We start from the raw sequence: 26009 nt of genomic DNA, 5'->3' as shown, positions 1-26009 counted from the left end.
GGGACAATGGCCATTTGAGGTGAGAGGATAGCAGGTATGGTCCACAGTCTAAGGCCTAGTGGAGAAAAGTTCAAGGGAAAAATGGTCATTTGCATCAAAGGCTGATGATAGGCCAAAGGAAAACACTGTCCCCTGGGTTTGGCAACCCAGGTTGTATCTCTGACAAGGGAATTTTGGCTGGGATTGAGAAATAAAGCCTAAGGGGAGTGGGAAGAAGTAGAGGCCAGATAGCGCTTTTGAAGAGTTTTGCATGCAGCTGTCTTCTGTCCACTCTGCCCTGTGGCAGTGCCCCTGCCCTCATCTAGGCTCAGGAAGTTTCCTGCCAGGTCATGTAGCTGGGTCCCAGAGACACTGGTTAGGACATGCCACAGGGCTTGGGGAGTCATGTCTGAGGCCAGCAACAGCCTGCCCTACCTGGCTGCTGCACCCCTGGGCTGTATCCTGCAGGGTGAAAGGACACTCTCTGTCCCCACTCTCAGCTCTAGACACTTCTTTCCAGGAGGCTGTGTGTGAAGGCGTGAGCTTGGGAGCCTGTGGTGGACCCAGGTGTCAGGAAGCATCAGCTATGATGGTTTCATATCTCGTATCAAGGACAGGCAGGAAAGTAAACTCCAAAGAGAAACCCAAGCCCCAACCCTGCCACCTAAGAGGCAAAGACCCCTTTGCAAAGCCTCAGATTTTCAGAAGGGAGAAACCATCCCTTCACATGCCACTGCCTTGTTAGGCACACTGGGGACTGGGGACAGAGGGTCCTGGGGGAAAATGGAGTTTGGTGGGAAATCAGTCCTATTTCTGGCCTTTGCCTGCCTCAGGCTGGGTGAGACATCATCATACTGGTTTCCGTAATGGAAAAAGTGGGAGTGCACTTCTTTTCCACCTAGGTTCCTAGTTGATTCTGAATGGAGTTATGCTGTGTCCTTCTGGGGGGCGGGGTGAAAGCCCGGATGACAGTCATGGGCACAGAAGCCCAAGGCAGTTGGTAAGAAATCACCAGTTTATTGAATGAAAAAACAACTTCACCCCGTCCTCCCACCCTCACCTCCACCCTCGGGCCCAGGATATGCTCTGGACAGCAGGGCCAGGCCTGGGGAAGGGCTAGAGGACTTTGGGGGAGGCATGGAGAGTGAGCAAACACTTTCAAAATGCAGTTCTGTGCCACAACTTCTAGGGAGCAGTGAGGGTGATGGAGAAGCTCTGGAGTGCCAGTGGCATGGTGGCCGAGCGTTGGCTCTGTGTCCTTGCCCTCAGCCTCTCCTGAGAACAGCTGGACGAAGCTGAGGAAGGGCTCAGGATCTGCCATGGTGACAAGAGGGAGGAAAAGAGGCTGCTGGAGAGGCCTTTGCCCAGCTGCCCTAACATGGAGGAGGTAGGAGGATGAGGGAGACAAGTCGACCTGGGGAAGGGAGATACATGGCCGGTGGACAGAGGGTCTGCCTCCACCTCTCATGCCCGGCAGGGCTGTGCTGGGTGAAGGGGCGGGAAGGCTGAGGGACGAACATCACCAGCGAGAGGAAGCCACAGGACAGGATGGTGCATGGGGGTTACATAAACAACCGAGGGACTGGCTGTGCAGAGAACCGAAGAAACGCTCAGGAAACCTGACATATACAAGGACAGGGTGGGCTGGGATAGGAAGTCGTGCATGGGGGAGGCCCCTCCATTCCAGAAACACACGGCATCACTCAGTTGCCCCTCACCCTCCACTGGGAAGTCATGGACAGGAGGAGGTCCCTACAGGAGTGGGGAGTGGCTCTGGCCTGCCCCACTGGGGGCAGGTGGGGTGAGTGGTATTTGGCAGTGGGGCCTTGGAAAATGAGAGCCTGATGGCTGGGGTGGGAGTGGGGAGACCTGGGCTCTCCCACTGTGGACCAGGATCCCACATTTCCTATTTCCAGGAAGGGAACTGATGCCACAGAAGGAAAGAGGTAGGGCCAGGAGAAGGAAGGCCTGCAGGACTCAATTCCAGGGACCATGGGCACCAGAAGACAGAACCCACCTGCCCTGGGACTGGAGCAGGAGGGAGGAGGGGTGGTAAGGGATGGGGCTGGGCAGTGGGGAGGGGAGGGCAGCATCCCCAGTGGCAGTGTCCTTCAGGACTGGGCATGTGAAGGGCTGGCCCCAGTGCCAGGAAAGGGGTTCTGGGCCCGGCCTGCTGGCCTCCCCCTGCCCGCAGGCGGTGAGGCTGGATGGCAGTGCCAGGAGGGAGAGTAGCCAGGAGGCAGGGCCTCAGGTGGCCTTGCTGCCACTGAAGAGTCCTACTGGAAAGTGCTTCACATGGGTGGGCCACTGGGCTGCCAGCTGGAAGAACTTGATGTCACTCCACTCGACTCCATCGATGGACACTGGGGGCAAGAGGGAAGTGGGAGGTGATGGGGCAGCTGAGGTCATCTCCCTGTCCCTTGGGGAGGACCATCAAAATCACCACACCTCTCAGCATAGTCTGCTGCTGCTTGGCGGAGCAGATGAGGCGGCTGATGCCCTCGATGACTTGGCTCTTAGAATCCACTTCCTTTTCCCGGGGTTTCTTGCTCAAGAAGATGGTGGGAACTGCAAAGCCAGCAGAAACTATCTCTGTTGCAGTCCTGGGAAACAGCCATCCCTCTCCTCCCCAACCCCAGTGCTTCCTTCTTCCTGGGGCAAGGGGAGATAATTGGCAAAAGGCCTGTCCTCCTCCTGCTTGGCTCAGGCCGCAGGTCAGGATCTACACATTCCTGCATCCTTTCCCGGGCCTATCTTCATCTAAACAGTCAAGACCTGGGGCTAGATGGTCTCTGAAGTCCCTTCTAGCTGAAATGTTCTAGGCACCTTGGGCAGGGGCCTAGCTCCCTGTCTGGGGCTTGCTGGGCCTACAGCAAAGGAGATGATGTGGGGGAAGGTATTTGCATTAACTCTACCCTGGCCCCAGGAAAGAGGCAAGGATACTGATATAGAGGGCACTGCTCAGCTCCCACCCTCAGCAAATCCTTATGCTTAGTGTGCAGGTTTTGGCCCTAGGCCTCACACAGCCCCTGCCCAGGGCCCTGGGGAATGCTGTAGGGTGGAAAGCATGCACAGGAAGAGGCCCATCTGCTCTTGCTCTGCCAGCCCAGGAGGCAGGGTCCTTAGCTGCTGCTGGTTCACAGCTGGAGTTGTGGGGTTCCAACCAGCTAGAAGAGTGGCAATCTACAAGGACAGCAGCCTGGTTATGGGGATTCCTACCTCACACAGAACATAGGACCCTGCCTCTACAACTCTGCCTCCAGGGCCTTAAGCCACCCCGCCCCTTTTTAAGAGATGATTATATATATATATGTTAATGAACTTTTATTTTATTCATTTATTTATAGGCGGAGCTGAGATTTGAACCTAGTGCCTCACACATGCTAGGCAAGTGCTCTACCACTGAGCAATAACCCCAGCCCAAGCTACCCCTCTTTATCTGGATCCTAAAATAGTTATATCCTTCTGCTCATAAAGCTTCTTTGGGGAGTTCTTCCGTGCTGGATGTGAAAGCTCTGCTCAATGGGTCACGATGACCATGGCTGGGGCATGGTCATCCTGTCCCATAGTCCAACCCTGAGGGCAAAGGTCAGAAAGGCTCCTTGTACTTTGCAGCAGCAAGGGCCTCAGCCCCTGAGGTGCTGCTGCTCAGCAGCTGGGACCTCAGTTTCCTGCATTATATAGGTATGGCAGTTTCCCCCAGGGGAAGGCAGGGTGTTCTCACTGGGTCCCAGGCTGATCACGTGATAAGTGTACTGCATCCCACCCACAGACTTTTTTTTTTTTTTCCTTTTTGCCATACTGGGCTTTGCATATAACAGGCAAACACTCTACCACTGAGTGCCCCCCACCCCCCACCAGGTGAAAGCAAATTGTCTTTCTGACCCTGAAAGAAGGGAGGAGGCCTGGTGGCCCCTGCACTTCTCTGGCACTTTACCTTTCTTGTTCTTCTCTTTGGTAACCACGGTCATTGCCATGGTGCCAGAAAGCTGGGCTTCCCCGCCATGGGGCAGGCGGGAAACCTGTACTGAGCGGAAGACACTCTTCAGGGTGTTCTTAGAGCTGGCGTCCCTTTTGTCACCTTCCCTTCGCCGTTCCCCAGGATGGCCCAGCCAGTAGTCCACCTGGAGACCAATCACATCCCCATATGGGCTATTGGGACTCCTGGAGAAATGGGATGAAAATAAGAGATCAGCTTTTTCCTCAGAGCCCAATCACATGGGCCAGAAGCTGGGAAGAGGGGCTGCCAGCCTCCTGGAGCAGGAGATGGGGAGCAAGTCCAGTTGAGTGGCTGTGTTCCCTCCAGTCACACAGAATCAGCATCAGCTCATGTGGGTATCAAGAATCAGGCTGATCTGAGAACAAAACCAGCAGAGGATAAAGGCCCAAGTAAAACTATCACAGGGTGAGAGAATTGGAAACTTTGTGAAGCAGAATGCACACAGGCACGCAGATCCTTGTACATGCACACATGCTTCCAGCAAGCAAAGTTTCGGTGCCTAGAGGCAGGGGGCTGAAGAGCCAGAGAGGCTGCAGAGCAGCTCTGGAGCTGGGGGATGCCAACCTGTGCTCTCGCTTAGATGGGCACTTTTATTTTTTAATTTTTTTTATTTTTATTTTTTAAGAGAGAGTGAGAAAGGGAGGGAGGGAGGGAGAGAGAGAGAGAGAGAGAAAAGTTTAATATTTATTTTTTAGTTTTCGGCAGACACAACATCTTTGTTTGTACGTGGTGCTGAGGATCGAACCCGGGCCGCACGCATGCCAGGCGAGCGCGCTACCGCTTGAGCCACATCCCCAGCCCCAGATGGGGCACTTTTAGCTCAGGGATAATTTTAGCTCCCAGGGAAAGGGCTGATGGTTTCTTGAAAGGAGGTGGCAGATACAATAGGCACATGGCTATGAAAGTCATCTGATTTTTTCTTTCTGCCTCATTTTTTTAGCGGTTCCATTAAATAAATAAATAAATAAATAAATAAAAAGCTTATATTGTATGAGAAAGGAGGTTGAGGTAGGGATTGGACTCAAGGTTTCCCAAACTTATGCTGGACAGAAATCTTTAGGCAGTGGGGGGTCTGAGAGAAAACAGGGCTCCTGGAAGCCTGGATCCAGCAGGTCTCTGGGGCAGAGCATGGTTGTTTTTCCTACATTGTCCCTTCCAGAAAAATCAGAAGTCCACGGAGTAGAGGAGGAAGAGAGGGTGGGAGGACAGGATGGGGATACCAGGTCCAGGGCTATGACACTCTCACTGAGGCCTCTGGAAAAGCCACTGCCCAGTGCCTCCCTCTCAGGTGCTATGATGAAAGGAAAGAGGTAAAGGCAGAAGAAAGAGAAAAAGAATGCTGCTCTCTGCTCCTGGCCATGGCCTAAAAGCCTCTTCTCATCCCCCTCCCCTTCCTCAGGCCTGGCAGGAAAGGGTTCCCTGGCTCTCCAGCTAAGCTTTAGGTACTTGAGATTCTGTAAGACTTCCTCCCCGCTTCGCCACACCCCACAATCATTAGGTTTTGCCGCCTCTGCAGTGCAGGCCCAGCCTGGGAGCCCGAGCTCCAGGAGGGCAGTTACCACTGGACCAAGTGACGCAAGGCACCACACCACAGCGTGCCCCAACTGATACTCGGTTCCTATTTTATAAGCTACACAATAGTCCCCAAGGTGGCCAACTCACCTCTACTACACATAAGATGAAACTGGAGCCCAGTAACCTGCCCACGCCAGCACAGTGGATACACCACAGAGTAACTCACATGCCAGTGAGTCCTATAACAAGACACCTGCATCACACCTCACAGCCATAAAAGGCCTGCCAGGCTGGACATGCCTCTCACTGCACTGAGCTGTCCAATGACTTGGCTGGCTGGTGACTGGCCTCTGAGTTCTCTCACCAGTGTGACCTTCTTAGGCCAGTGTGTCTGTGCCTGGGAAGAGTTAGGTTGCTGGGCCTGGCTTGAAGGACAGGGCATAACACACTGGTCTGGGCGAGAGCTTACCCCACATTGGCGAGGGCGCTGCTCATGGATGGGGAGGAAGGAGGGGTGGCTGTTGCATCTCGGCTCAGGCCTGAGCTGGAGGGTGGAGATGTGGAGGGCACAGTAAGGCTGACCACAGGTGAATCGTCCCCATCACCTGTCAGGAGATGTACACTGTCAGTCAGAGGCAGCCATCCTCACTTGCTGATGGCAGGGAGGGAGGAGCCACTATCTTAGGGGCAGCCCTGCTTTCTTCCTGAGCCCTGGGCTGCTCCTGCCTCCCCTCCCCACACAGCTACACAGCAAGGCTCACATCTTCCTGCTCAAGCTGCTTCCCCAGAACACTCAGCACCTCCAATTTCTGACCATTGCACCAGAGAGATGATCTCACCCAAGAGGAGCCCAGGGGCCCAGGCTCACCTGCAGTGGAGGGTGAATCTTCAACCAGGCCCACCTTCACCACCTGGAGGAGGGAAGACATGCTCAGTAAGTCCTTTAGGCAAGTATGATCCAACAGGAAATAGGGCCAGCACAACAGCCATCATACACACAATTTTATCATAGGCTCAGAAAATCTTTATAAGCCTGGAACAGCCCAGAGCTTAAGGGATGGGGCTGTAGCTCAATGGTGGAGCATGGGCATAGCCTGTGCAGGCCCTGGGTTCCAACCCCAATACCACAAAAAGAAAGGAAGCCCAGTCCAAACAACACAAGGAGGGCCCATGGGAATTTGCAGCTCTTCTCTGGGGAAATGGGCAAGGCACATATGAAGGCAGGAACCAGTTGGTGTGGTGATCTCAAATCTTCTAAGACCACATAGGTAGGGTCCCAGGAAGCCAGCTCCATCTCTGTCGGGACAGGCATGTCTCATGGCAGCCATGCTCTGTATGTTCTACTGAACACAGGGAATCAATGCAGACACCAGCCCTCCTCTTTCTACCTTCCTGGAATCTGGAGTGCCCATAAGGAGGCCATCTCAGGAATTTTAGATTCCCCATAGACTATTATGGAAAGGACAGAGGGAGCCCTCTAGTGGTCACAAAAGGATGCTAGAGGCTAGAGGCAAACTTGGTGACTATCTCCTGTGGTCTGAGTGACAGGTGGGGTCAGAAACACAGCTGGGTTTGGGCTGCTGGAGTGAAGGGGACTGCAGGTGGCAGCAGTTTTCGTCAGGCTGCTGAGAGCACTGCTGCCACTCACTCACTGAGAGGAACAAAATTCAGGATGGAACTCATGGCCCTGCATATCCTAGACAAGTGCTCTACTACTGAGTTACGCCCCTATGCCATTTTTCATATTTTAACTCGTTTGGCTGTGAGACCAGAGTAAGCGTCAATCCCCAGTTCCATGAACACATGAGTCAAACTGACAGCTTGGGCTGTGACCAGGGTCCCATGGCCTGCAGCGGTATAACCATATGAACGTCCCAGAAGCCTGAGGAGGGCTGTCCATTCCCTCAACTAAGATTACTCAGGATACCCAGAGGCTTGAACATTCAGTGATCAGGGATAGTGGGGAACTGAGCATGTCTATCTGCACTTCACTGCCCCTTCTCCTCAAAAGCTATGAAGGATCCTCAAGGAGATTACAGAAAAAGATACAAACTGGTTGGAAAGAGAAATCAGAACACCTCAGAAGCACAAACACAAGTTTTTGGTCCTTTTCTGTGGGGTGCTCTGTCTGGGCCCCTAACTAGTTAGGTCAGTCTGAGCTTGGGCCCAGCTCTCACTAACAAACAGAGCAACAGTTAGTATAGCTGACACCAAAGGCATCTAAGAGTTCTTCCTTTATTGTATAATTCACTAATAAAGGTTCTTCCTGACTAAGCAGAGGAAGAGCCCTTCTTCTCAGTGGTCCATCTGAGCCTGGAGATAGAAGTTTCTGATTCATGGACCTCTGCCCAGAAGACCACACTTCACTATTTCCCTTCCCTGAGCCTGCAGAAGCCACACTCTGGATTCCATTCCAGGATCTACAGGCTCCAAATTCAGGGCCTGGTCTAATAAGCAGGAGATACCAGTGATGAATCCAGGGATAGTTCATGATGTGGGGAAAGGATAACTCAAAGGGACAGCCGAAGGCTCGGGCAGCTCAGTGGTAGAATACTGGCCTAGCATGCACAAGGCCCTGGGTTCCAACCCTAGTACTACAAATAAATAAATAAAATAGAAAAAAAATTAAAAAATAAAAATTAAATCGACAGCCCAGTATGTGTCCTGGCCCAGGGCTTCTCTACCTTGGCACTACTGACCTTTGGGGCCACACTGTGTCTACTGTGTCCTGTGTCCTAGAGGAGGTTCAGCAGGATCCCTGGCCTCTCCCCACTAGATGCCAGGAGCACCACGCTCCCAGCTGTGATAACCAAAAATGTCTCCCAGGGGGCAAAATCTGTCCCCATGAGAATGGGGTGCGGAGAATGGGAGTCAATACTCACGCCAATGAAGGGGATAAACTTCTGATAGGAGTCTTCGTCAGGGCTGTTGGGAGACAGACAAGCTTTACGGTTAGCAGGTGTGACTGAGCAGAACAGTGGGGAAATAAACCCTTCATATTTCACAGTGGTATACAGGAGTCCCAGAACACTGTGCTACATCTTCACGAGACATCTCAGTGTCAGGAGGAGGGCCTGTTACTCACTGTACATGTGGAGCACACAAAATTAGGGCAAAGGACCCAACTGTGCAAACTATACTGCCTGCTCCGCACAGGTGACTTCAGCCCTAGGATGGGCTGCTTCAGTACTGAGGGGACGGGAGAGGACTAACTAATTCAGGCCCAGGACCTCATGAGCTGGGAGGCCCAGGGTGAGGAGGGGGGTGCCTGCAAGAGAGGAAGTAAAAGACCTGCAAATGCTCTTGGGCTCCTGTGATAGGAAAAGGGGTGTGGAGAAGGAGAATGTGAACAACAGGAGCTCTCCAGACTCCCAGAGCCCACCTCAAATGTAAGAAACCCCCAAGTCAGACTTACAACTTATGCCTGCAGGTCAGCATGGCTTCAGCTACAGGCAGCTGGTGTGTAGCGGCTGCCCCATTGACATACTGCATCACACGCCCCACCACGTCCAATTGCTCTGCAGAAAAGCCAGGAGGGATTGGCCTGTTCATTTCAGCTGGCAACCCACAAACTCTGGGAGAGCACCCTCCTGAGACCCAGGAAAGGATCATGGATCTGGGATGGAGGGGCTCTAAAATCCCCTGAGTTTTGCTTATTCTATCCACTATCTTTTTTTTTTTTTGCACAGGGATTAAACCACTGTGCCACATCCCCAGCCCTTTCTATATTTTATTTAGAGACAGGATCTCACTAAGTTGCTTAGGGCCTCAAATTTGTGATCCTCCTGCCTCAGCCTCCTAAGCTGTTGGGATTACAGGAGTGTGCCACCATGCCTGGCTACCCCTTTGAATCAAAGGGACTGTGAGCCAAAGGACAGTCCTGTCTATGGCAACCTCACTCTGATAACCACTAACTTCACTGGGTGGCAGGGAAACACCAGCTGGTACAGTGTCACTCACTTATCAAGAGACTGCTCAGTGATTTCTTGCTTCTTACATTTCGTTCCTACAAGGGACTAAGCAGCAGTAGGGTGCACAGCAGCTGGAGAAGGCCCCAAGTGGAAGAGCTGCACTTAATGAATACTCAACAGGGAAGTATGGGCACAGTGACACAGTGGCACAGGAGGAAAAGCCCCCTTCAGCTGCACTGTCTTGTGACCCCGGTACTGGCTTGGGTGGAGGTTCCCGTACCTGACACTGGGGGCTCTGAGCGGCTGAACAGATCTCTCCAGCCAGAATCTAGGAAGGTGCTGCTATATCTGCTGTCGACTGAGCCCAAGTATTTGGCCACAGGGTGAGAACCTGGTGGATGGAAAACCAGAGAAGGTAAAATGGGTTAGTAAATGAAAAGGTGGGCAGCAGTTGTCCCCAGCCATGGCTTGGGCCTTTGGTCTCCCTGATGCTCTTGTCCTAGGACCAACCCCCACCCTGCTGCCAGAATTGGAGCTGCTGGTGGCTAACACCCCTTCTGGGTGCTGCCCCACTTTACCGAGGGGGATGATGAGGAAGCGCATGTAGCTCAGCCAGTCAGAGGTCTTGCTGGCCAGGGACTTGACAAAGAACCGAAGGATGGAACTCAGGTAACTCTGGCCTCCCACAGCTGCCACCTTGACTGGCCTTGGCATGGAGGAGTTGCAGTTGCAGCTGGGGAGAAAGGGGATCTTCGCAAGCCATACTCAGGGCAGGTCCCAAGCTCTGACTGCGATCATTTCAACAAGCCACGGGGAGAAGAAAGCCAATAAGCAAAGCAATACAGGGAGGCAACAAGCCACAGCACTTGTCTAGAGGCAGCATCTGCCAATGAAGGAAACAGGAGAGCTGGGGCTAACAGGGACAAGCCAGCATTGCCACCTGGGAAGCCTGCATGGGCCCAAGCCCAACATCTGGGATAGCCTCATTCTCTGATACATGGGAGGGGACTACAGGCCTTTCTAAGAAGGCCCTAGAAGGGGAAAGCACCAACTCTTGGTTGTCAAGCAGATGATTTGGCTACGGGAACAGAGTAAAAGCTCTTTTTAAAACCTTGGGTTCTCTCTTCTTGTCTCTTGCTGGGGCAAGTTAAGGTGTGGGAGGAGTTTGGGCAGGGAGTCAGGGGGCTTAGGAGCTGATACTCTACTAGGACATCAGGCCCTACAGCTTGCTGCCACTGCCCCAAACACGTAGACCTGCACTGCAGGCCAGGAGGTCCTACCATAGTGTGGTAGTCAAGGTGGGAGAATGAGGTAGAGGAGCTCCAAAAGGGCAGGAGCGAAGAAGCTGGAGTCCTTACTAGCGTTGAATCCGGGTGAGCAGGGCGGACAGCACAGCCTGGACCTCCACGGTGGAGCAGGTGCACACGACAGGCTTCCGCTGGTCCTGGAGCAGCTCAGCCACATACTGGGGGAAGGAAGGGACAGGGAGGCAGGTCAGGCCACATCTCTCCCCACAGGGGCTGAGAGGGCAAACGAGACCCAGGAGGAGCTGCAGGGCCCCTATCCTCTGTTATTCTGGTTGAGGCTGGACAGAGGCAGTGAGGTTTTCTGGCTTAGAGGGTGGGACAGACACCCTGAGATAGGCTGATGGTGGAAGATGGGAGGACATAGGGGGCTTTAAGCAGAGACCACACCCCAGACATTCCTGGCACCAGTGTCTCACAGGGCAGACAGAGGGGATGGGGCAGGCAGGGCTGCTGTGTTCCTGCCGAATTGCTTTCATGAAATCCAGGGGCAGTTCCGGCCATCTTATATCCCTTGGTGTTCCTAAAAGGCTGCCCAACACAGCTGGCACCTGGGAGGCGGGCCAGACCCAATGCTTGGTGCCTTTTTTTTTTCCCCCTAAACATATGAGGAAGCTGAAGTACAGAAAAGTCAGTAACTGAAGATCCCATAGGTTAGATAGGACAGAAGTAGGGCGAGAATCCAGAGCTTTAGGTTTTGCTCCAGGTGGGCTGAGAGTGGGGTCACTTTCCTGCTTCCCTGTGTGCTGCTTCAGGTGGCACATGCTGAGCCCCGTGAGGTCTTGAATGCTTTACCTGGCCCTGCCAGTCAGTGGTATTCACCAGGATTACATTTTCCGGTAGGGCAGCATCTGACACCAGGATTTGATTCAGCTGGTCGTAAACCACCTTTCTTGGAATCTGCAGGGATAAACATTTGTTAGGCACAGCCAGGGAGCCAGAGGCAGCTGTGCCGGAAGTGGGGAGAACCCTTGGTACTGGCATATTCAGAGTGTGGATACTAGGAATTTGTGAAAGATACAGACTCCCATTGGCCTGACCAAAATGGAGAGAAGGAAAGACAAGCAGAAAGTCCTTGGAGGGCACACCTGCAACACAGCAGGCAAGGAGCCACGGTGGGGTTCTGCCAGGGAAGCCTGCAGGCTAGGGACACATGAGCTTCCCGTGAAGGGGTGGCAGGAACGGTGGCAGTTTACGTACCGGGAGCAGAGGAGTGAGTGTGGAGAGTGGGTATGTGGGGGAATGGCAAGGAGGGCAGTGGGGAGAGAAATAATGACAGTGGCAGCTGGCTCTGCACAGGGACCCACTGTCCCAGGTACAAAGGCGTTTCAGGGGTGACGATGAACCAGAAGGATGATACCTCACCCCAGGGACTGGGCTGTTCTGGTCTCAGGTTCATTTGTTGCTATGCAATAGTGTCAAACTCAGGAAGTCACATGGACACAAACTTTTCATATTTATCAGGGAAATGAACAGGCTGTCTGCCTAACTCCACAACAGCGAGACTGTGAGGTATGCCAGCCCCCAGCTCTGAAGCCACTGCTTCAGAGAGGACACATGCTCTGAGGTCTGGTTTCTTCTCATTTCTCCTCAGGCTTGCATGGCCCCTTGCATGAGGAAGCTGAGGTACAGAAAAGTCAGTGACTGACGATCCCATAGGTAGGAGAGGACAGAAGTAGGGCGAGAATCCAGACCTTTAGGCTTTGCTCCAGGTGGTGGCTGAGAGTGGGGTCACTGCCCTGCTTCCCTGTGTGTTATAACTACTGATGATAAAGCTCTGTGTGATGAGATAATGATACATGACAAAATAGGTCTGTCGGGGAGACTGGTGCCTCCCCAATTCTAAGGGCCACTGTTCCGCTGACCACTAAGCCAGAGCCCATCCCCCTGGAATGGGACACCACAGATCACATCTGGGTGGAACAGTGGCCTATCCTAGAACCCAAATTAACAATTCTTTTTTTTAATATTTATTTATTTTTAGTTGGACAAAATACCTTTACTTCACTCATTCATTTCTATGTGGTGCTCAGGATCGAACCCAGGGTCTTGCACATGTGAGGGGAGCACTCTACCACTGAGCCACAACCCCAGCCCCGCCCAAATTAACAATTCTTAAGCAACTAGTTCAGGAGCAATTAGATCTTGGGCACAATGAACCCTCCACCAGCCTTCACAAGACACCTATTTTTGTAATCCCCAAGAAAAATGGGAAACATAGGTTACTTCAAGATTTAAGGGGCTGGGGTTATGGCTCAAGAGGTAGAGTGCTCACCTAGCATGCATGAGGCACTGGGTTCGATCCTCAGCACCACATAAAAAAATAAAATAAAGATATTGTGTCCACCTATAACTATAAATTAAAAAAAAAGATTTAAGACCAATAAATATATGAAAAAGATAGGTTCATTTCATTCAGGTATTCCTCATCCCACCAGCATCCCGAGCATCTATTTTATTGTTGCTATAGACCTCAAGAATTGTTTCTTTTCTATACCTACAGCACATCAGGACAGACCCTTTGTTGCCTTTACGGTGTGGGAACCTAATACCATGACACCCATCCGGAGATATCACTGGATAGTCCTCCTTCAAGGGATGAAGAATAGCCCTCCAATATGCCAGCTCTTTGTCTCTCATGCGATCAGGCCTCTTACACACCTTTGTCTGGTTATACATTATATGGATGACATTTTACTTGCTCATGCAGATTCTGATAAATTGCAAGTCTGCCTTAAGAAGTTGATGTCTAACCTTGGCACCTTGGGCCTTCACATAGCCACTGATAAAGTGCAACATTCTGGCCCATGTAAGTTTTTTTTTAAATATATATATTTTTTAGTTTACACAATACCTTTATTTTATTCATTTATTTTTATGTAGTGCTCAGGATCAAACCCAGGGCCTTGAACGTGCTAGGCAAGCACTCTCCAGCAGAGCCACAACACCAGCGCCCCCTCAATATGAGTTTTTAGGCTACAGAATTGCTGCAAGACCTGTGTGCTGCTTCAGGTGGCACACGCTGAGCAGCTGATGGCTGCTCCCCACATATCAGCACAAAGCCCAACTCCCTCCCACTAGTGGATGACAAACATGTCTGCTTCCTCTCACTTAGGTCTTTCATTGCAGTCTTCTACTCACGGCATTTCAAGTGTTCTTTCCTCACCATCTAGCTGTCGAAGGAGGAGACTAACATCCAGGCAACCTCGGAGGGCCTGGTCTTGCTGGGGGACTACAATACCTGTGTGCTGTGGCCCAGGTCAGGCGAGCGCTCGCTGTCAGAGCTGTTGGTCCTCTCACTCAGGGGCTTGGAGAGCTGCCGCTCCTTCAGGGGTGTGCTCCTCTTCTGCCGAGGTGTATGTGTCCCTTCTACTTTGCTGAGGGAAAGGGGATGAGATGGGAGGGGAGGGGAGGGGTCAAGTAGCCCTTCCAACCACAAAGCTGCACCAGCTCTCACCCTCCCTAGGTCCCTGAGTCTGTGCCAAGTTTGGTTGCAGGTCTGTGTCATCTGCTTCCCTCCAATTTGGTGTACCTGGGGGAGGCAGAGCCTTGCAGTTCTGTTTTGCTGGACTTCATGGGAGTTTTGACTTTCTCTGGTACAACCAGACTTGTGCCAATATCTCCAAACATGTCCTGGTCGGTGATTTCCTGCCATGGAGGAAAGGAACAAAGAAGGTTACTTCTCACTTGACCACTAAGGAGTTCCGTAGAGCCTGCAGGGCCCATTACCACTACCAGAGCCACCCAATCACTCTCTTCCTGGAAGCATGGCTCTAAAACTATTCCTTCACCAATGGAGAAGCTACTACTATTCAATTTAACTTCATCCTCCCACAATGCTGGGTTTCATCTGCTCCCTCCCAATTCTGCCCTCTATGACTACAAAGGTGTTTAGCACATGAACGGGTGCTGACGATGGGACTTCCTCTGAGGGGTTGGGGACTCCTGCTCCCAGATGGGGAGGCAGGATCTCACACATAGTCAGGGCAGGACCTGTGGCTTAGGGACCCTGTGATGTCTGTCTGCAGCCCGGCAGTCAATCACTTCCTTCTCCACCCAGCGACCTCCTCCCACCCTGAGTCTAGGCTTCTGTCTTTCCTGGATCATTTTGACAATCTTCAAGAGTCTTACCTCCTCCCCTTAGAACCCATCCTGTCTGCTCACTCCAGAGTATTCTCCTAAGATCAAGGTGTTTCTATTGGGACACTGCAAACAGCTCAAACAGCTCTGTTCTGTTCCAGTGGGCCTTCGAGGTATCGAGTCAATCTCCCATAAGCCCCCAGGATGACAACTTCCCTGATGCCCTAGCCTTTTGAAAGACTGCTTTCCACACGTGTGCTGTGTGCCTGCTTACCTCCCTGCATTTGCCATCCTTTATGTTTTAAAAATGTCTACTAAGGAATAACTTCCATGGAATAAAATGTTTAGATCTGAAGTATAAAGTCTATTTATCTATTTATTTAGCAGTGGTGGGGATCAGATCCTAGGGCTTGGCCCCTACTAGACAAGTGTTCTGCTCCCTAGCATGAATTTTGATTTTTATGCAAGAATAGCCCCAGGGGCCATTAACTAGACCAAGACAGAACATTCCAGTACACTTGAAAGGTCCCAAGTGCCCGTTCCCATTCCCACCCAGTACCCTGACTTCTGCCATCATAGGTTAGTTCTGCCTCTTTATGAATTCCACAGAAATGAAATCCTATGGCATGCTTCTGACATTTGGCTTTTTCCTCTCAATGCTAAGTTAAAATTCCATTTGAGATATAATCATTCATTGGGGAGTTTAAATCAAGAAGTACCCTGACTAGAATTTCATCTGAAAAGATCACTTGTAGTAGAAGCATGCAGTGTGGACCACAATGGGCAAGAGTGGAAGCTGGGGAACGAACAAGGACAGGTTAATACAGTACATTTTAAAACAAAACAAAAGTCTAAAATAACTTCCATGGACTCCATTCAACTACCAGAAGGTCTCACTTTGAGGCTCAGATATAGCACATCAGATGACATTCTCCCTCCCACCTAGTGTCCAGCCTCCCATCCCACTAGATGAACTGCAGGGTGTCTTGCAAGGCCAGCTCAGATGACCTCTCTCCAGAGTGCATCCCCCTGCACTTCCCTGGGCCTCCAACAAAAGTCTTGTCCCAGGTGAGCACAGGTGGCTACCCCTGCAAAGGGAGACTTGGTGGCAGAGACCATGGTTCAGGCATCTTTGCATCCTCTGTGCTTAGCACCAGAGGTGCATGGTGAATGCATGTGCAATTCAAGGCTCACTTGGGGGCCACCCCAGCCGACTCCACTCTGCCTTACTAGGCTTTGGCTTGCACCCTGGGCAGCCCCACTCCTGGAGCAGGAGTGATCAATAGCCACTCAAAATAGATTTAATGCTCACTGCTTGGCCATGTGACTACTACAAGTGATCTTTTCAGATGAAATTCTTCCTGATTTAAACTCCCCAATGAAAGGGGAAAGGGACAGCTTTTCAAGGGAAGACACTGGTCATCATCTTTTGGAAGTAAATGACAGAAATTATCCAAACTATTCAACCCTAAAATGAGCTCTGATTAAAGGGCAGAATGGGGACATTTCTGGTTTGTTAATGTGGGCAATGAGCTGATCTTAGGGTCAGCTCCACCCCACGCGTAAGGACTTCAGGAGGAAAAGAACACAGATGTGCACCAGCCCACAAGAGTCTTTCTGCCTTTATTTTCAAAGGTGCAGAGGATATTCAAAATGGCTAGAAGAGGAAACGGAATCATACGTACCAGAGTGTCTGTTTCGGTCAAGCTGTCATCTTGGTTTTTAATCCAAGTAGACTTGACTTTTTCTAGAGCAGCCAATTCCATCTGCAAAATTTATAATGATTGGTTATCCTTGATCTAAATGATTATAACTCTAACATGTTTTACTAGGTCCCTAGATGCTTAAAATACTTTTGGTGTATTCAACCTCAGAACATCTTTAGGGCTCTTATGAGGGGTGTATTTTTGTGAAAATGAAGTTTCACAGGGGTCAGTTATTTTATTAATCATTAAGTGAACGACACAGAGATGTGGGACTCAGAAATTCTGACTCCCACAAGATGTCACTAGAGAAGAGAGGCTCAAAGTTAGATGATTTTGCAATTAGATCCATATAGTCTTTGACCCTGAATTCAGTGGATACTTTTGCCCTAAAGGGAAATATGGAGGCTTCCTCTGCATAACAGAGAAGGGAGAATCTTATAGTTTGGGTCTGTGATTTAAAAAAAAATATATATTTTTTTTAGTTTTAGGTGGACACAATATATTTTATTTTTTTTAAATATTTTTTTTTAGTTGTCAATGGACTTTATTTATTTATATGTGGTGCTGAGGATTAAACCCAGTGCCTCATGCATGCTAGGTGAGCACCCTAACATTGAGCCACAACCCCAGCCCCATGGGTCTATGATTTTTAGACTGAAGATACTCATGGTAGCCGAATGCTTTCCCTCCCTGGACACTGGGGGCTGAACCCAGAGTGCTCTTCCAATAAGTTACATTACCAGTTCTTTTTATTTAAAAAAAAAAAAAATTTTTTTTAAATGTGTTTTAGTTGTGGATGGACACAATACTTTATTTATTTGTTTTTATTTTTATGTGGTGCTGGAGATCAAACCCAGTGCCTCAAACATGCTAGCAAGTGTTCTACCACTAAGCCACAACCCCAGCCCGATTATTTTTTAAAATTTTGAGACAGGATCTGGCTAAATTGCTGAGCTTGGCCTTGAACTTTTGATCCTCCAGCCTTAGTCTCCCAAGTAGCTGGGATTACAGGAGTGGCCACTGCAACTGGTGCCCAATGCTTTTTGATTGGTAGAAACACCCAGAAAACTCTCTTAACAGAATATATATTAAGCAAAAAGATGCCTAATGTGAAGCCACGTGGTGGCTCATAAATAATGAAGGTTTATTTTGCAGATAAAGATAAATAACCAAATATTTAGTATTAGGCAATATGACTTCTAGCTATTCAGACAGCAACACCACAGCCAGGAGCAGCATGTGCTATGGGTCTTAGATGTTGGGCAGGCACTGGCCTCAGTGAATTTCTTTGTTTCTTCTAAGGAACCAAAGGAGGAAGAAAATAAAAAGGCTATTCTGCTTCCTCTCAATTACTCAAAGTCCTTTCTCTGAGTAAATGTCATAAAACTGGGAAAATCAGGCTAATACATTCAGGGGGTCACCAGATCAGCTAATGAACAAAGACCACAAGAGCAGGCTTCCTGTGTCACACTCTAAACCTGGGTTTCTCCATTTCAGCTCTGCTGACAGTCTTGGTGGACCAGCTGTCCAGGGCACCACAGGATGTTTAGAAGCATTCTTGGCTTCTGTTCACAGATGTCAGTAGCAGTCCCCCACTGGGGACAACCCAAAATATCTCCAGTCACTGCCAAATGTCCCCTGGCAGGCAAGGTCACCTAAGTGGAGAACTGTTGTTCAGAGCCATCTGCAAGGAGAATTCCATGCTCACTTGCTAGACCCCATGACCTCAGGGCTGAAGGTGGGGTAGCTTGGGTAACAGCTCACAGCCATGCAGAACAGCCATGCAGGTAGTTTATTTACACATTATCTACGTGAGTAGCCATTGCTAACAGAAGAGTTTAGAATCCCATAACAGCACTGCAGATGATAGTTCTCATTCACTTTCAGATCAGCATGGACCAGAGAGGGAATGCAGCTCCACTGGGGGTTTTAAAGTAACCTTGTTGTTTTCTTACTATGTTTCCATAGTAAAGGGGGCAACATTTATTGAGATGTAACCCCCATTAGCTTTTTTGTTTAATGTTATTGTATTTTTTAAAATTTTTTTTTAGTTATAGGTGGACATAATACCTTTATTTTATTTTTATGTGGTGCTGAGGATTGAACCCAGTGCCTCATGCATATTAGGTGAGTGCTCTACCTCTGAGCACAACCCCAGCCCCCCACATTAGCTTTCTGTTGTTGTCTTTTTTAAGGTTATCAGGGTGAGAGATCTATTATAAAGGGAAAGTCTGCACTCAAGTGAAGATGATCACAGGGCAAGAACCCCCAACTAGCTTTATTAAGGCATAAGTGTCAATAAAAATTGGAATTAGCTCCTAATTTCTCCAAACTTCTGTTCTAGCCCAGCAGTGCTTCAGCTGTGTCTGCCTAACTGGCACTGGAGGGGGCTCCCAGTCTGTAGCATGTGCCCACAGGCAATGGTGGCTGTTGAGGGAGTGTGTGTGGTGCGGGGGATAAAACTCTAGTCTCTAACACCATTACTGACAGTGCTATGGAAATAGCAGCTCCTAGCAGCAGGCAGTTTCTTGGGTCAACTTCCTGAAGCACTGTCAGGGCCTATTGTTATCAGCATAAAGAGCCAAATTATGTTGCTACTGTGTGCTGGAGCTTTCAGAAAACTCAACAACTGCAATAATTTGTATCAGGAGTTTCTTCTGGTTCTACTGATAAACCAAATCTTCTGAGAAGCTGGGAAATAAAACAAAATAAAACAAAAGGTGAATTTAAAAAAATGAACAAATGGGGCTGAAATGTAGCTCACTGGTAGAGAACTTGCTTAGTATACATAAGGTCTTGCGTTTGATTCCTGCACCTCAAAACAAAACAAAACAAAACAAACAAACAAACAAACAAAAAAACCCACCAAAAAACAAAGAAGCAAAAATATAACAGTGACAATGCTCAGCAGTAGGGACAAGAAGCCACCAATGTGAGGCAGCAGCTACCCAGATAGTCCATAGACACACACAACTGTATGTTACTCCTAATCCACCAGGAAGTTCTCCATATAAGAAAGAGCACAAGCTTGTTCTGCTGTTCCCAAAGTGCCTTCTTACCAGAAGATTCCACAGTTCCACACCCACATCAAGACATATGGGGCTCTTCAAAATAGAACTCTCAGCAGAGGAGCAGCAAGTCTGAGGTCCAGCCAAAGAACCAGAATTTGAAGGACTTGTATAAAAGACATCTAAATTCTATCAATTTTAGGAGTTCAAAACTGAAATGGCTTTAAGGAATTATGATAATAAAAGCAACAGCAGCTGACACTTGCTGCAGGTCCCCAGCAAGCAACCAGTAAGCAGCTCCTGCTGGAGGTCTGACCTGCATGATCTCACTGTATCTCCACCGGGCCTGGTGAAGCATGTTTCTTGACAAGTACTTTGTAGATGAGAAAATGGAGGCTTGGGAATTTGACCAAGATTACAGTTAGTGGAGTCACGATTCATACTTAGAAATTCTGCCCTGCACAAGTGCATTCTTTGCCTTCACAGGCCGTCACATTGTAGAGACTGATATTCCATTGCCTTCTGAGGCAATGGGCTCCTGTGCCTACACCCTTACCCTACAAATAAGACACCTGAGGCTTAGACTGTCAAAGTAATTTTTTCCTCAAAATGTTGTAAACTATGTAAGTGAGACTAAAGCGGAACCTATAGTAAAATTCTATCAATCCAGAAACAATTCTGTTGTTATAAATTAGTTCTTCTTAATGACCAAGTGACAGGGAGCACTAGCACCCACAGAGCATGCCAGTGCTGTGATCAGTGCCCCGTGGCATCAGCTTGGCCAGCCCTTGTCCCACATTCCAGAGCACTGGGTAGCAGCCTTCCCTCAGCAGGCCCTGGACTTCTTTCTAGAAGAACTACAACTTTTGTTTAAGATGGAATCTGGCTCTCGTGGCCAATGGTCTGTCCACAGGGACAGTGACAATTCAGCAGGGCCTTTCAGTAGCCCCCTGTGAGGAAAAGGAACTCTGATCCACATCCTAAATGCTAGCAGTACAGTAAATGAGGACCCTCAGGCCCAGATCACCATGGACCAGAGCTGGGGAGGCACTGGGTCACTGGTGGCCAGGCAGGCCTGAGGCTTGTCCGTGGGAGGATTCTTGGTGTGGACCCCAGTTTTGCTTCCTCTGTCTCCTAACACACTGCCAGGCCATTCTTGATGGGTCAGGCTGCGCCTTAACTGGGAAGAGGAATAAGCTAGGAGACGGTGCCACCTGGTGACAGCAGGCAGAACAGCAGCCACAGATGCCCCAGGAGACACTGGTGGTTTGTGCATGCAGGAGGACACAGCCCTACCAGACTATGCTTTCAGGAGATGGTGTGCCTGGCAGCTTTGGATCATCTCCTCATGGTTAACACCTACTACTTGCAGGTTGAGCTGTGTATTCCCTCTGTGGACGGGGGACCATATCCCTCATCTTCTGCCAAAGCAGCAACAACTGGAGGATTTGGCTCCTCTCGTCTACAGAAAAGACAGCTCTGACACAGCAAACACAGCTCTGCTCTGCAAGCCTTTAGGTGTGAACCCAGGGCAGAGCAGCTTCTCCAGGCCTGAGGTGGCAGCGTTACCCTGGGATCCTGTGTGACCTGCTGCTGGGCACTGGACACCACAGCAGGGTGGCTCTGTCCTCTTACTCACTACATTCTACATCCTTCAGGGCATTGCTTCTCTAAGTTCTCCACCCAGCAGAGTCAAGGTACTATATTCTGGACAGACCATGTGCCCCTCTGTCCCTTGAAACTGGTTTTCCCCTACCCTGGAAGGCACAATCACTTCCCTTTGGCCAAATGCACATGCTCTCAAACACTGCATAAAGGACATGGAGGCTGGAGACAGGAGGGAAGGCTCCATGTCACAGCAGAAACAGATCAAAAAGAACATCTGATCAGAGACAGCAATGCCATCAGAGTGCTATGCTCCCAGCCAAGGCTGATGAGAGGAAAATTAAAGCCACTTTCCTGTGGTCTCAAAGGAGCCATGCTCAGAGAAGCAGAGGGCCAGAGTGTGAAGCCAACACGCCAGGTCCCTCTCCCCACCCCTCATTGCCATTGGTCTGCTCACAGGGCTGGTGGTGTCTTTTCCGAGGCTACCCTTGCTGTTGAGGCTGCCAATCTCCGTCTGTGAGCTGGACTGCGACATCCCCTCAAAGAAGGGCCTGCAGCGAAGAAGCACAGCCGGGGTCAGTAGCCATCATGGCTCAGAACAGCAGCTCACGAGAGCCAAGCAGAGCCAGTGCTCAAGGCAGATCAACAGCCTGGGCTTCTAGGAAGCCCACCCAGTGAGGAAGGATGCTGTGGGGGCGGAGAATGGCACCTGGGTGGAGGGACTTCCTAAGAATCCAATCAGAATTTTGTCAATTAGAGGCAAAAAGTGATCTCTGCCTGGGACTTGGAGGTTCAGAAAGGATGAACAACTAAGATCCCCTGGATGGGAACAGTGAGGATGGATGCAGGGGGCATTATGGCTGAGGGAGGAAAGGTGTCAGGAAGCAGCTATAGAGGAGCTCTGGCCTCACTTGAGCTTTGGCTTTGGGGTGCTGAGGATGCTCTCCGTCTCCTCCATCTCAGGGCCGCTGTCGCTGGGGTTGTACATTTCCAGGCTGTCATACAGCTCATCCAAGTCCTCCTCCACCTCCCGAATCTGCTCCCGGGACACATGCTCCAGCCCAAAGCCCACCTGTGTGTAGAAAAAGGATCTTTGAGGGGGTTCTTCCTGTTAACAATTATGGTAGCAATTCCTTTCTTCTGGGCCACATGTCAGCTGGCCTGCCTAATATGCCCTCTAAAGGGACATGCCACAGAGTCACACTTGGTAGAATAGTCCTGATGTCCTCTTGTGGTCCAACCCTGAGAGCAGGGATGTAGTAAGGCCACCTTCCCCTCTCAGGTCTCCCTGTCATCTATAACAGGACCCTGCACCAGGAGGAAAACTGAGTGCTAATATGCCTCTCCCAAGAAACGGGCCAAGAAAACCCAGAAGCCAGGTTCATGTGGGTGGCTAGTTCTGCCTTCCTCTGTGGTCCACAGAAGGAGAACAACTTTCACCATTATCCCCTTTTCAGTCCACCAAGGCAAAAAGTGAATCTCTGCCTGGGACTTGGAGGTTCAGAAAGGATGAAGAACTAAGATCCCCTGGATGGGAAGAGTGAAGGTGGGTGCAGGGGGCATTATGGCTGAGGGAGGAAAGGTGTCAGGAAGCAGCTATGGAGGAGCTCTGGCCTCACTTGAGCTTTGGCTCAAATGCAGAGCCCTAGAACATCCGTAACCCAGAAGAGATGGCTTTTCTATCAGTGGTCCACTCCTGGTGGCTCAAGAGCTAACCATCAAGGACTTTTGATCTTGCAGGCTTGTGCTCACTAAACGTTTCCATTAGGGGATGAGAGAAAAATCAACAGCAGCAGCTAGATTTGTTGCTGACATCCCAAGCCAGATGCCCTGTATTAATTAGCGGCTGGACACCACTGTGCTGTCTCCAGACAGCACAGTGTGTACACATGAGGTGTGAAGCTCCTCCCTCTTTCCAGGAGTGGAATGTCTTGCTTAGCCTCCCTCTCCCTCAGTGCTTTACTAGGCATGCCAGGAGGCAGACTCCCAGTGCTACACAGGAACAAGGTGGGGAGCTCCAGGAATTCTACTCACCATCAACCTCAGGGGCAAGGGGCCATACCTCATCGGAAACTTTGAACCGCTTTAGGAGGGCCACAAACTTCTGTTTGATGTTAGGTTGCTGTGGAGACAAATTGCACAGTAATTTTCAAATGACATCCACTAGTGGTCAATCCAAGGCAACAGAGCCCATCCTTGCAGGGAATGGCAAGAGGACAGCACTGATTCAGCTCTGAATCCTCCCAGGGAAGACAGGCCCAAGCACAGAAAATCATAGCACAGGTCCTAGAGCCCTATGAGCAGCTTTGAGAGGAGGTTCTGTCTGTTCCCAGGTTTCCCACGGCACCCTGACAACTCCCAGGTGTGCACTGCCAGCTCATCCCTTGCTCTGGTGAGAGTCCTGTCATATACTCAGTCCCTAGAATGACATTTGTCCTCTTCTTGCATGTGCAACCCCAGTCAGTGACATCCCAACCTGCCAGTCATTGAGTCCAAACCTGGAGTGCCCTCCAAGCCCATGCTGGCCCACTCTGACTGTCTGGTCAGCACCTGTGACACCACTGCCTTCACCCAAGCCTTTCCTAGCATTTCCCCAGGGCCACTGTATTGGCCTTCTTCCTTCCAGAGGCAAATCTGATCATGCTACCCCACTCTGGCTGGCCTGTTCTCTGGAACAAGGCCTAGGAATCAGGTCTGTCAGTGTCCAAGGGCAGTCTTGCCCGTCTCTAGCCTTACCCACTCTTCATCCCTGGCCCAGTGGCAGCTTGCTGCTGATGCCTGGAGAATACCGTTCAGCCCCGCAATGCCTCTGTGCACAGGGTCTTCTGCCTTGAACACAAGTAGTCCCAAAATCCACCTGGTGATGGTATATGTGCCCATCTCTTGGCATCTCATCTGAGACACTATCAGATGTGGTCGCCTTCCCTTTAGTGTCATGACTGTCCCTTATGTGAGTTCAGCCTCACAGTGCCATCCTGCTGTGTTGTAGCTACTTGCAGAGATGAGTGTGAGCAGACATTGGAACTCTCTGACAGCACTGACCAGCCTCACTGATCTCTGTCCCCTGCTTGGAGATCCAGACTTAGTTTGTGGACATAAGTATTTCTTGCCTGAATGAGACTCAAACTGGGGATGGACACAACTGATTTGCAAATAAAACTGAAAGGCCTTCAAAGAGGGCAGAAAGGACCTGTGCCCTTGAGTTCACAGTGACAGGAGAAGCTTGACTATCAGCACAGTACACAGATTAACATCTGGAATGTGCTCTTGGTGGAGAGAGAAGGCACACTGAGGAAAGCAAGGCAAGGGCAATCGCTGAGAGTCCAGAAACACAACTGGAGAGTGCCTGCCACATCCAGAACCATCCCTGGGGGAGGATGTTGACAGGGAAACTGATCTCTGGTTGTACACCAGGGGACACTATGGCAGGAAACTTAGGAAGAGATGACTCAGAAAGCCCAGGGGCACCCTTTGTGGGCCTCCTGGTGGCTACAGAGTAGGAAAGAGAAAAGCCCAGCCTAAGGAGCCTCAGCCGCTCCATCTTCTCAGAGTGCTATGGAGGGAGGGGCTGGGTTGGGGCTCTGGGTGTCTGAGGTACTTAAGTACAATGGGATAAGGGAGCAGTTCTCCTGTTCCCCAATCATTGATGTGGAGGGGAAATCAAGGTCACTGTGTTGAGGGTTTGTATGGAAACACAGGCCCCGGGGCTCCTGAGGCTGCCTGCAGAGGTGGTGGCCTTGTTTCACAGTGGGTTGCCAGGCTTGGATACACCTCTGGAAGGGCTGACCTATGCTCTACTGCAAAGGGAAAGGGCCCCTCACTCTCAGGGTGTCAGTCCCTAGGCTGGCTCTACACTCAAGAGAATCAGAATGCCTTTGGGGGAAATGAAACTGGGAATTTCTCTCCTAAAACCCCCTGGTACTCCTGACTCCTGCATGCTGGCACAGGGCCTTCAGGATCAATCAGAGGTCCCTGGAAATTTTGGATCTTAGCTTCTCTGTCTAGGACTTGAATTTTACAAAAATTAGGGACTCTTGAGGAAACCTTCTGCAGGAAACATAATCCAAAGGCATTTTTTTTCCAAGGTTATGGATCCATGAAGCAGAACTATATATTTATATCTATTTCTAATGTAATCAAATGTTAATGAACCCAGCTCTGGAGTTTGCAGGTAGTTGCCTATTATTTCTGGGTAAGTTCAGTAAAGGACAACTTAGCTGCACTCCCTAGAGAGAGCTGGTCTTCTCTCTGTAGCACCTGCCTGGAGAGGGGAGGTGAGGGGTCTGAGTATTTTGCCCGCCCCTCACTCCCCAAGCACCTGTTTTCCAACTCTGGAAGAAGTGTACTCCGCCTTTCTTCTAGACTGCAGAACCTGAAGCCTGCACTGCCCTGTCTGCCAAAGTGGCTTCCCACCATGCTGCTTCTTAGTGGGCAGTGGTGTAGGGACTTGGCGGCTGAATGGAAATCTTGATGAGATAGCCACGAGCTGACAGATTTTCAAAAGCCCCACTAGATCTAAATGCACCACTCCCCTCCCACCTGAGATGAAAGCCTCGGCTGCACGACCTGGGTGGCTCACCCTCGTGATGGCTGAGGTTGAGGTCAGTTTCCTTCGGGTCTTCTTTACTTTCCGTAGATCTTCATCTTCATAGAACAGGTCCTAAGTGGACAGGGGATGGAATGAGGCCACGAAATCCCAGAAGCTTTTCGGGCACTTCATAGAAAAGGCTGTGGGAAGCTACCTGCCCATGCAAGGGATCATCACTGCCTTCCTGCTCTGATGAGAAGCTTTCCTCCTCTTCCTCAGAATAGTTGTCAATATCAGGAGAACGATCTGGAACAGACACATGAGTGAGACAGACTTGCCCTGGAACATCTGCCTAAGAGACTTTGATGATCAG

The 26009-nt window shown here is 50.2% G+C and overlaps 1 protein-coding gene across 2 annotated transcripts in view; it reads right to left on the bottom strand.

Annotated features, from left to right (window-relative positions):
* Positions 1-999: 999 nt before the first annotated feature.
* The window catches only part of Pacs1 (phosphofurin acidic cluster sorting protein 1), a 139785-nt gene continuing 114775 nt past the window's right edge, over positions 1000-26009 (bottom strand). For both annotated transcript variants that reach the window (XM_076847614.2, XM_076847615.2), the window contains exons 6-24: positions 25851-25942; positions 25688-25768; positions 23171-23230; positions 22020-22180; positions 21566-21659; positions 16475-16555; positions 14242-14357; positions 13951-14086; positions 11505-11609; positions 10764-10870; positions 9984-10138; positions 9686-9796; positions 8910-9012; positions 8377-8419; positions 6363-6405; positions 5964-6099; positions 3917-4143; positions 2428-2547; positions 1000-2342 (exon numbers count right to left, since the gene is read on the bottom strand). In XM_076847614.2, the coding sequence (XP_076703729.1) occupies positions 2227-2342; positions 2428-2547; positions 3917-4143; positions 5964-6099; positions 6363-6405; positions 8377-8419; positions 8910-9012; positions 9686-9796; positions 9984-10138; positions 10764-10870; positions 11505-11609; positions 13951-14086; positions 14242-14357; positions 16475-16555; positions 21566-21659; positions 22020-22180; positions 23171-23230; positions 25688-25768; positions 25851-25942 (2087 nt within the window). In that variant the 3' untranslated portion in view covers positions 1000-2226. The remainder of the gene's footprint in view (positions 2343-2427; positions 2548-3916; positions 4144-5963; positions 6100-6362; positions 6406-8376; positions 8420-8909; positions 9013-9685; positions 9797-9983; positions 10139-10763; positions 10871-11504; positions 11610-13950; positions 14087-14241; positions 14358-16474; positions 16556-21565; positions 21660-22019; positions 22181-23170; positions 23231-25687; positions 25769-25850; positions 25943-26009) is intronic.

This window comes from Callospermophilus lateralis, chromosome 2 (genome assembly GCF_048772815.1).
Source record: "Callospermophilus lateralis isolate mCalLat2 chromosome 2, mCalLat2.hap1, whole genome shotgun sequence".
In the NCBI taxonomy this organism is placed as follows: Eukaryota; Metazoa; Chordata; class Mammalia; order Rodentia; family Sciuridae; genus Callospermophilus; species Callospermophilus lateralis.
The sequence above is the reverse complement of the archived record's forward strand: the minus strand, read 5'-3'. Positions and strand labels throughout refer to the sequence as shown.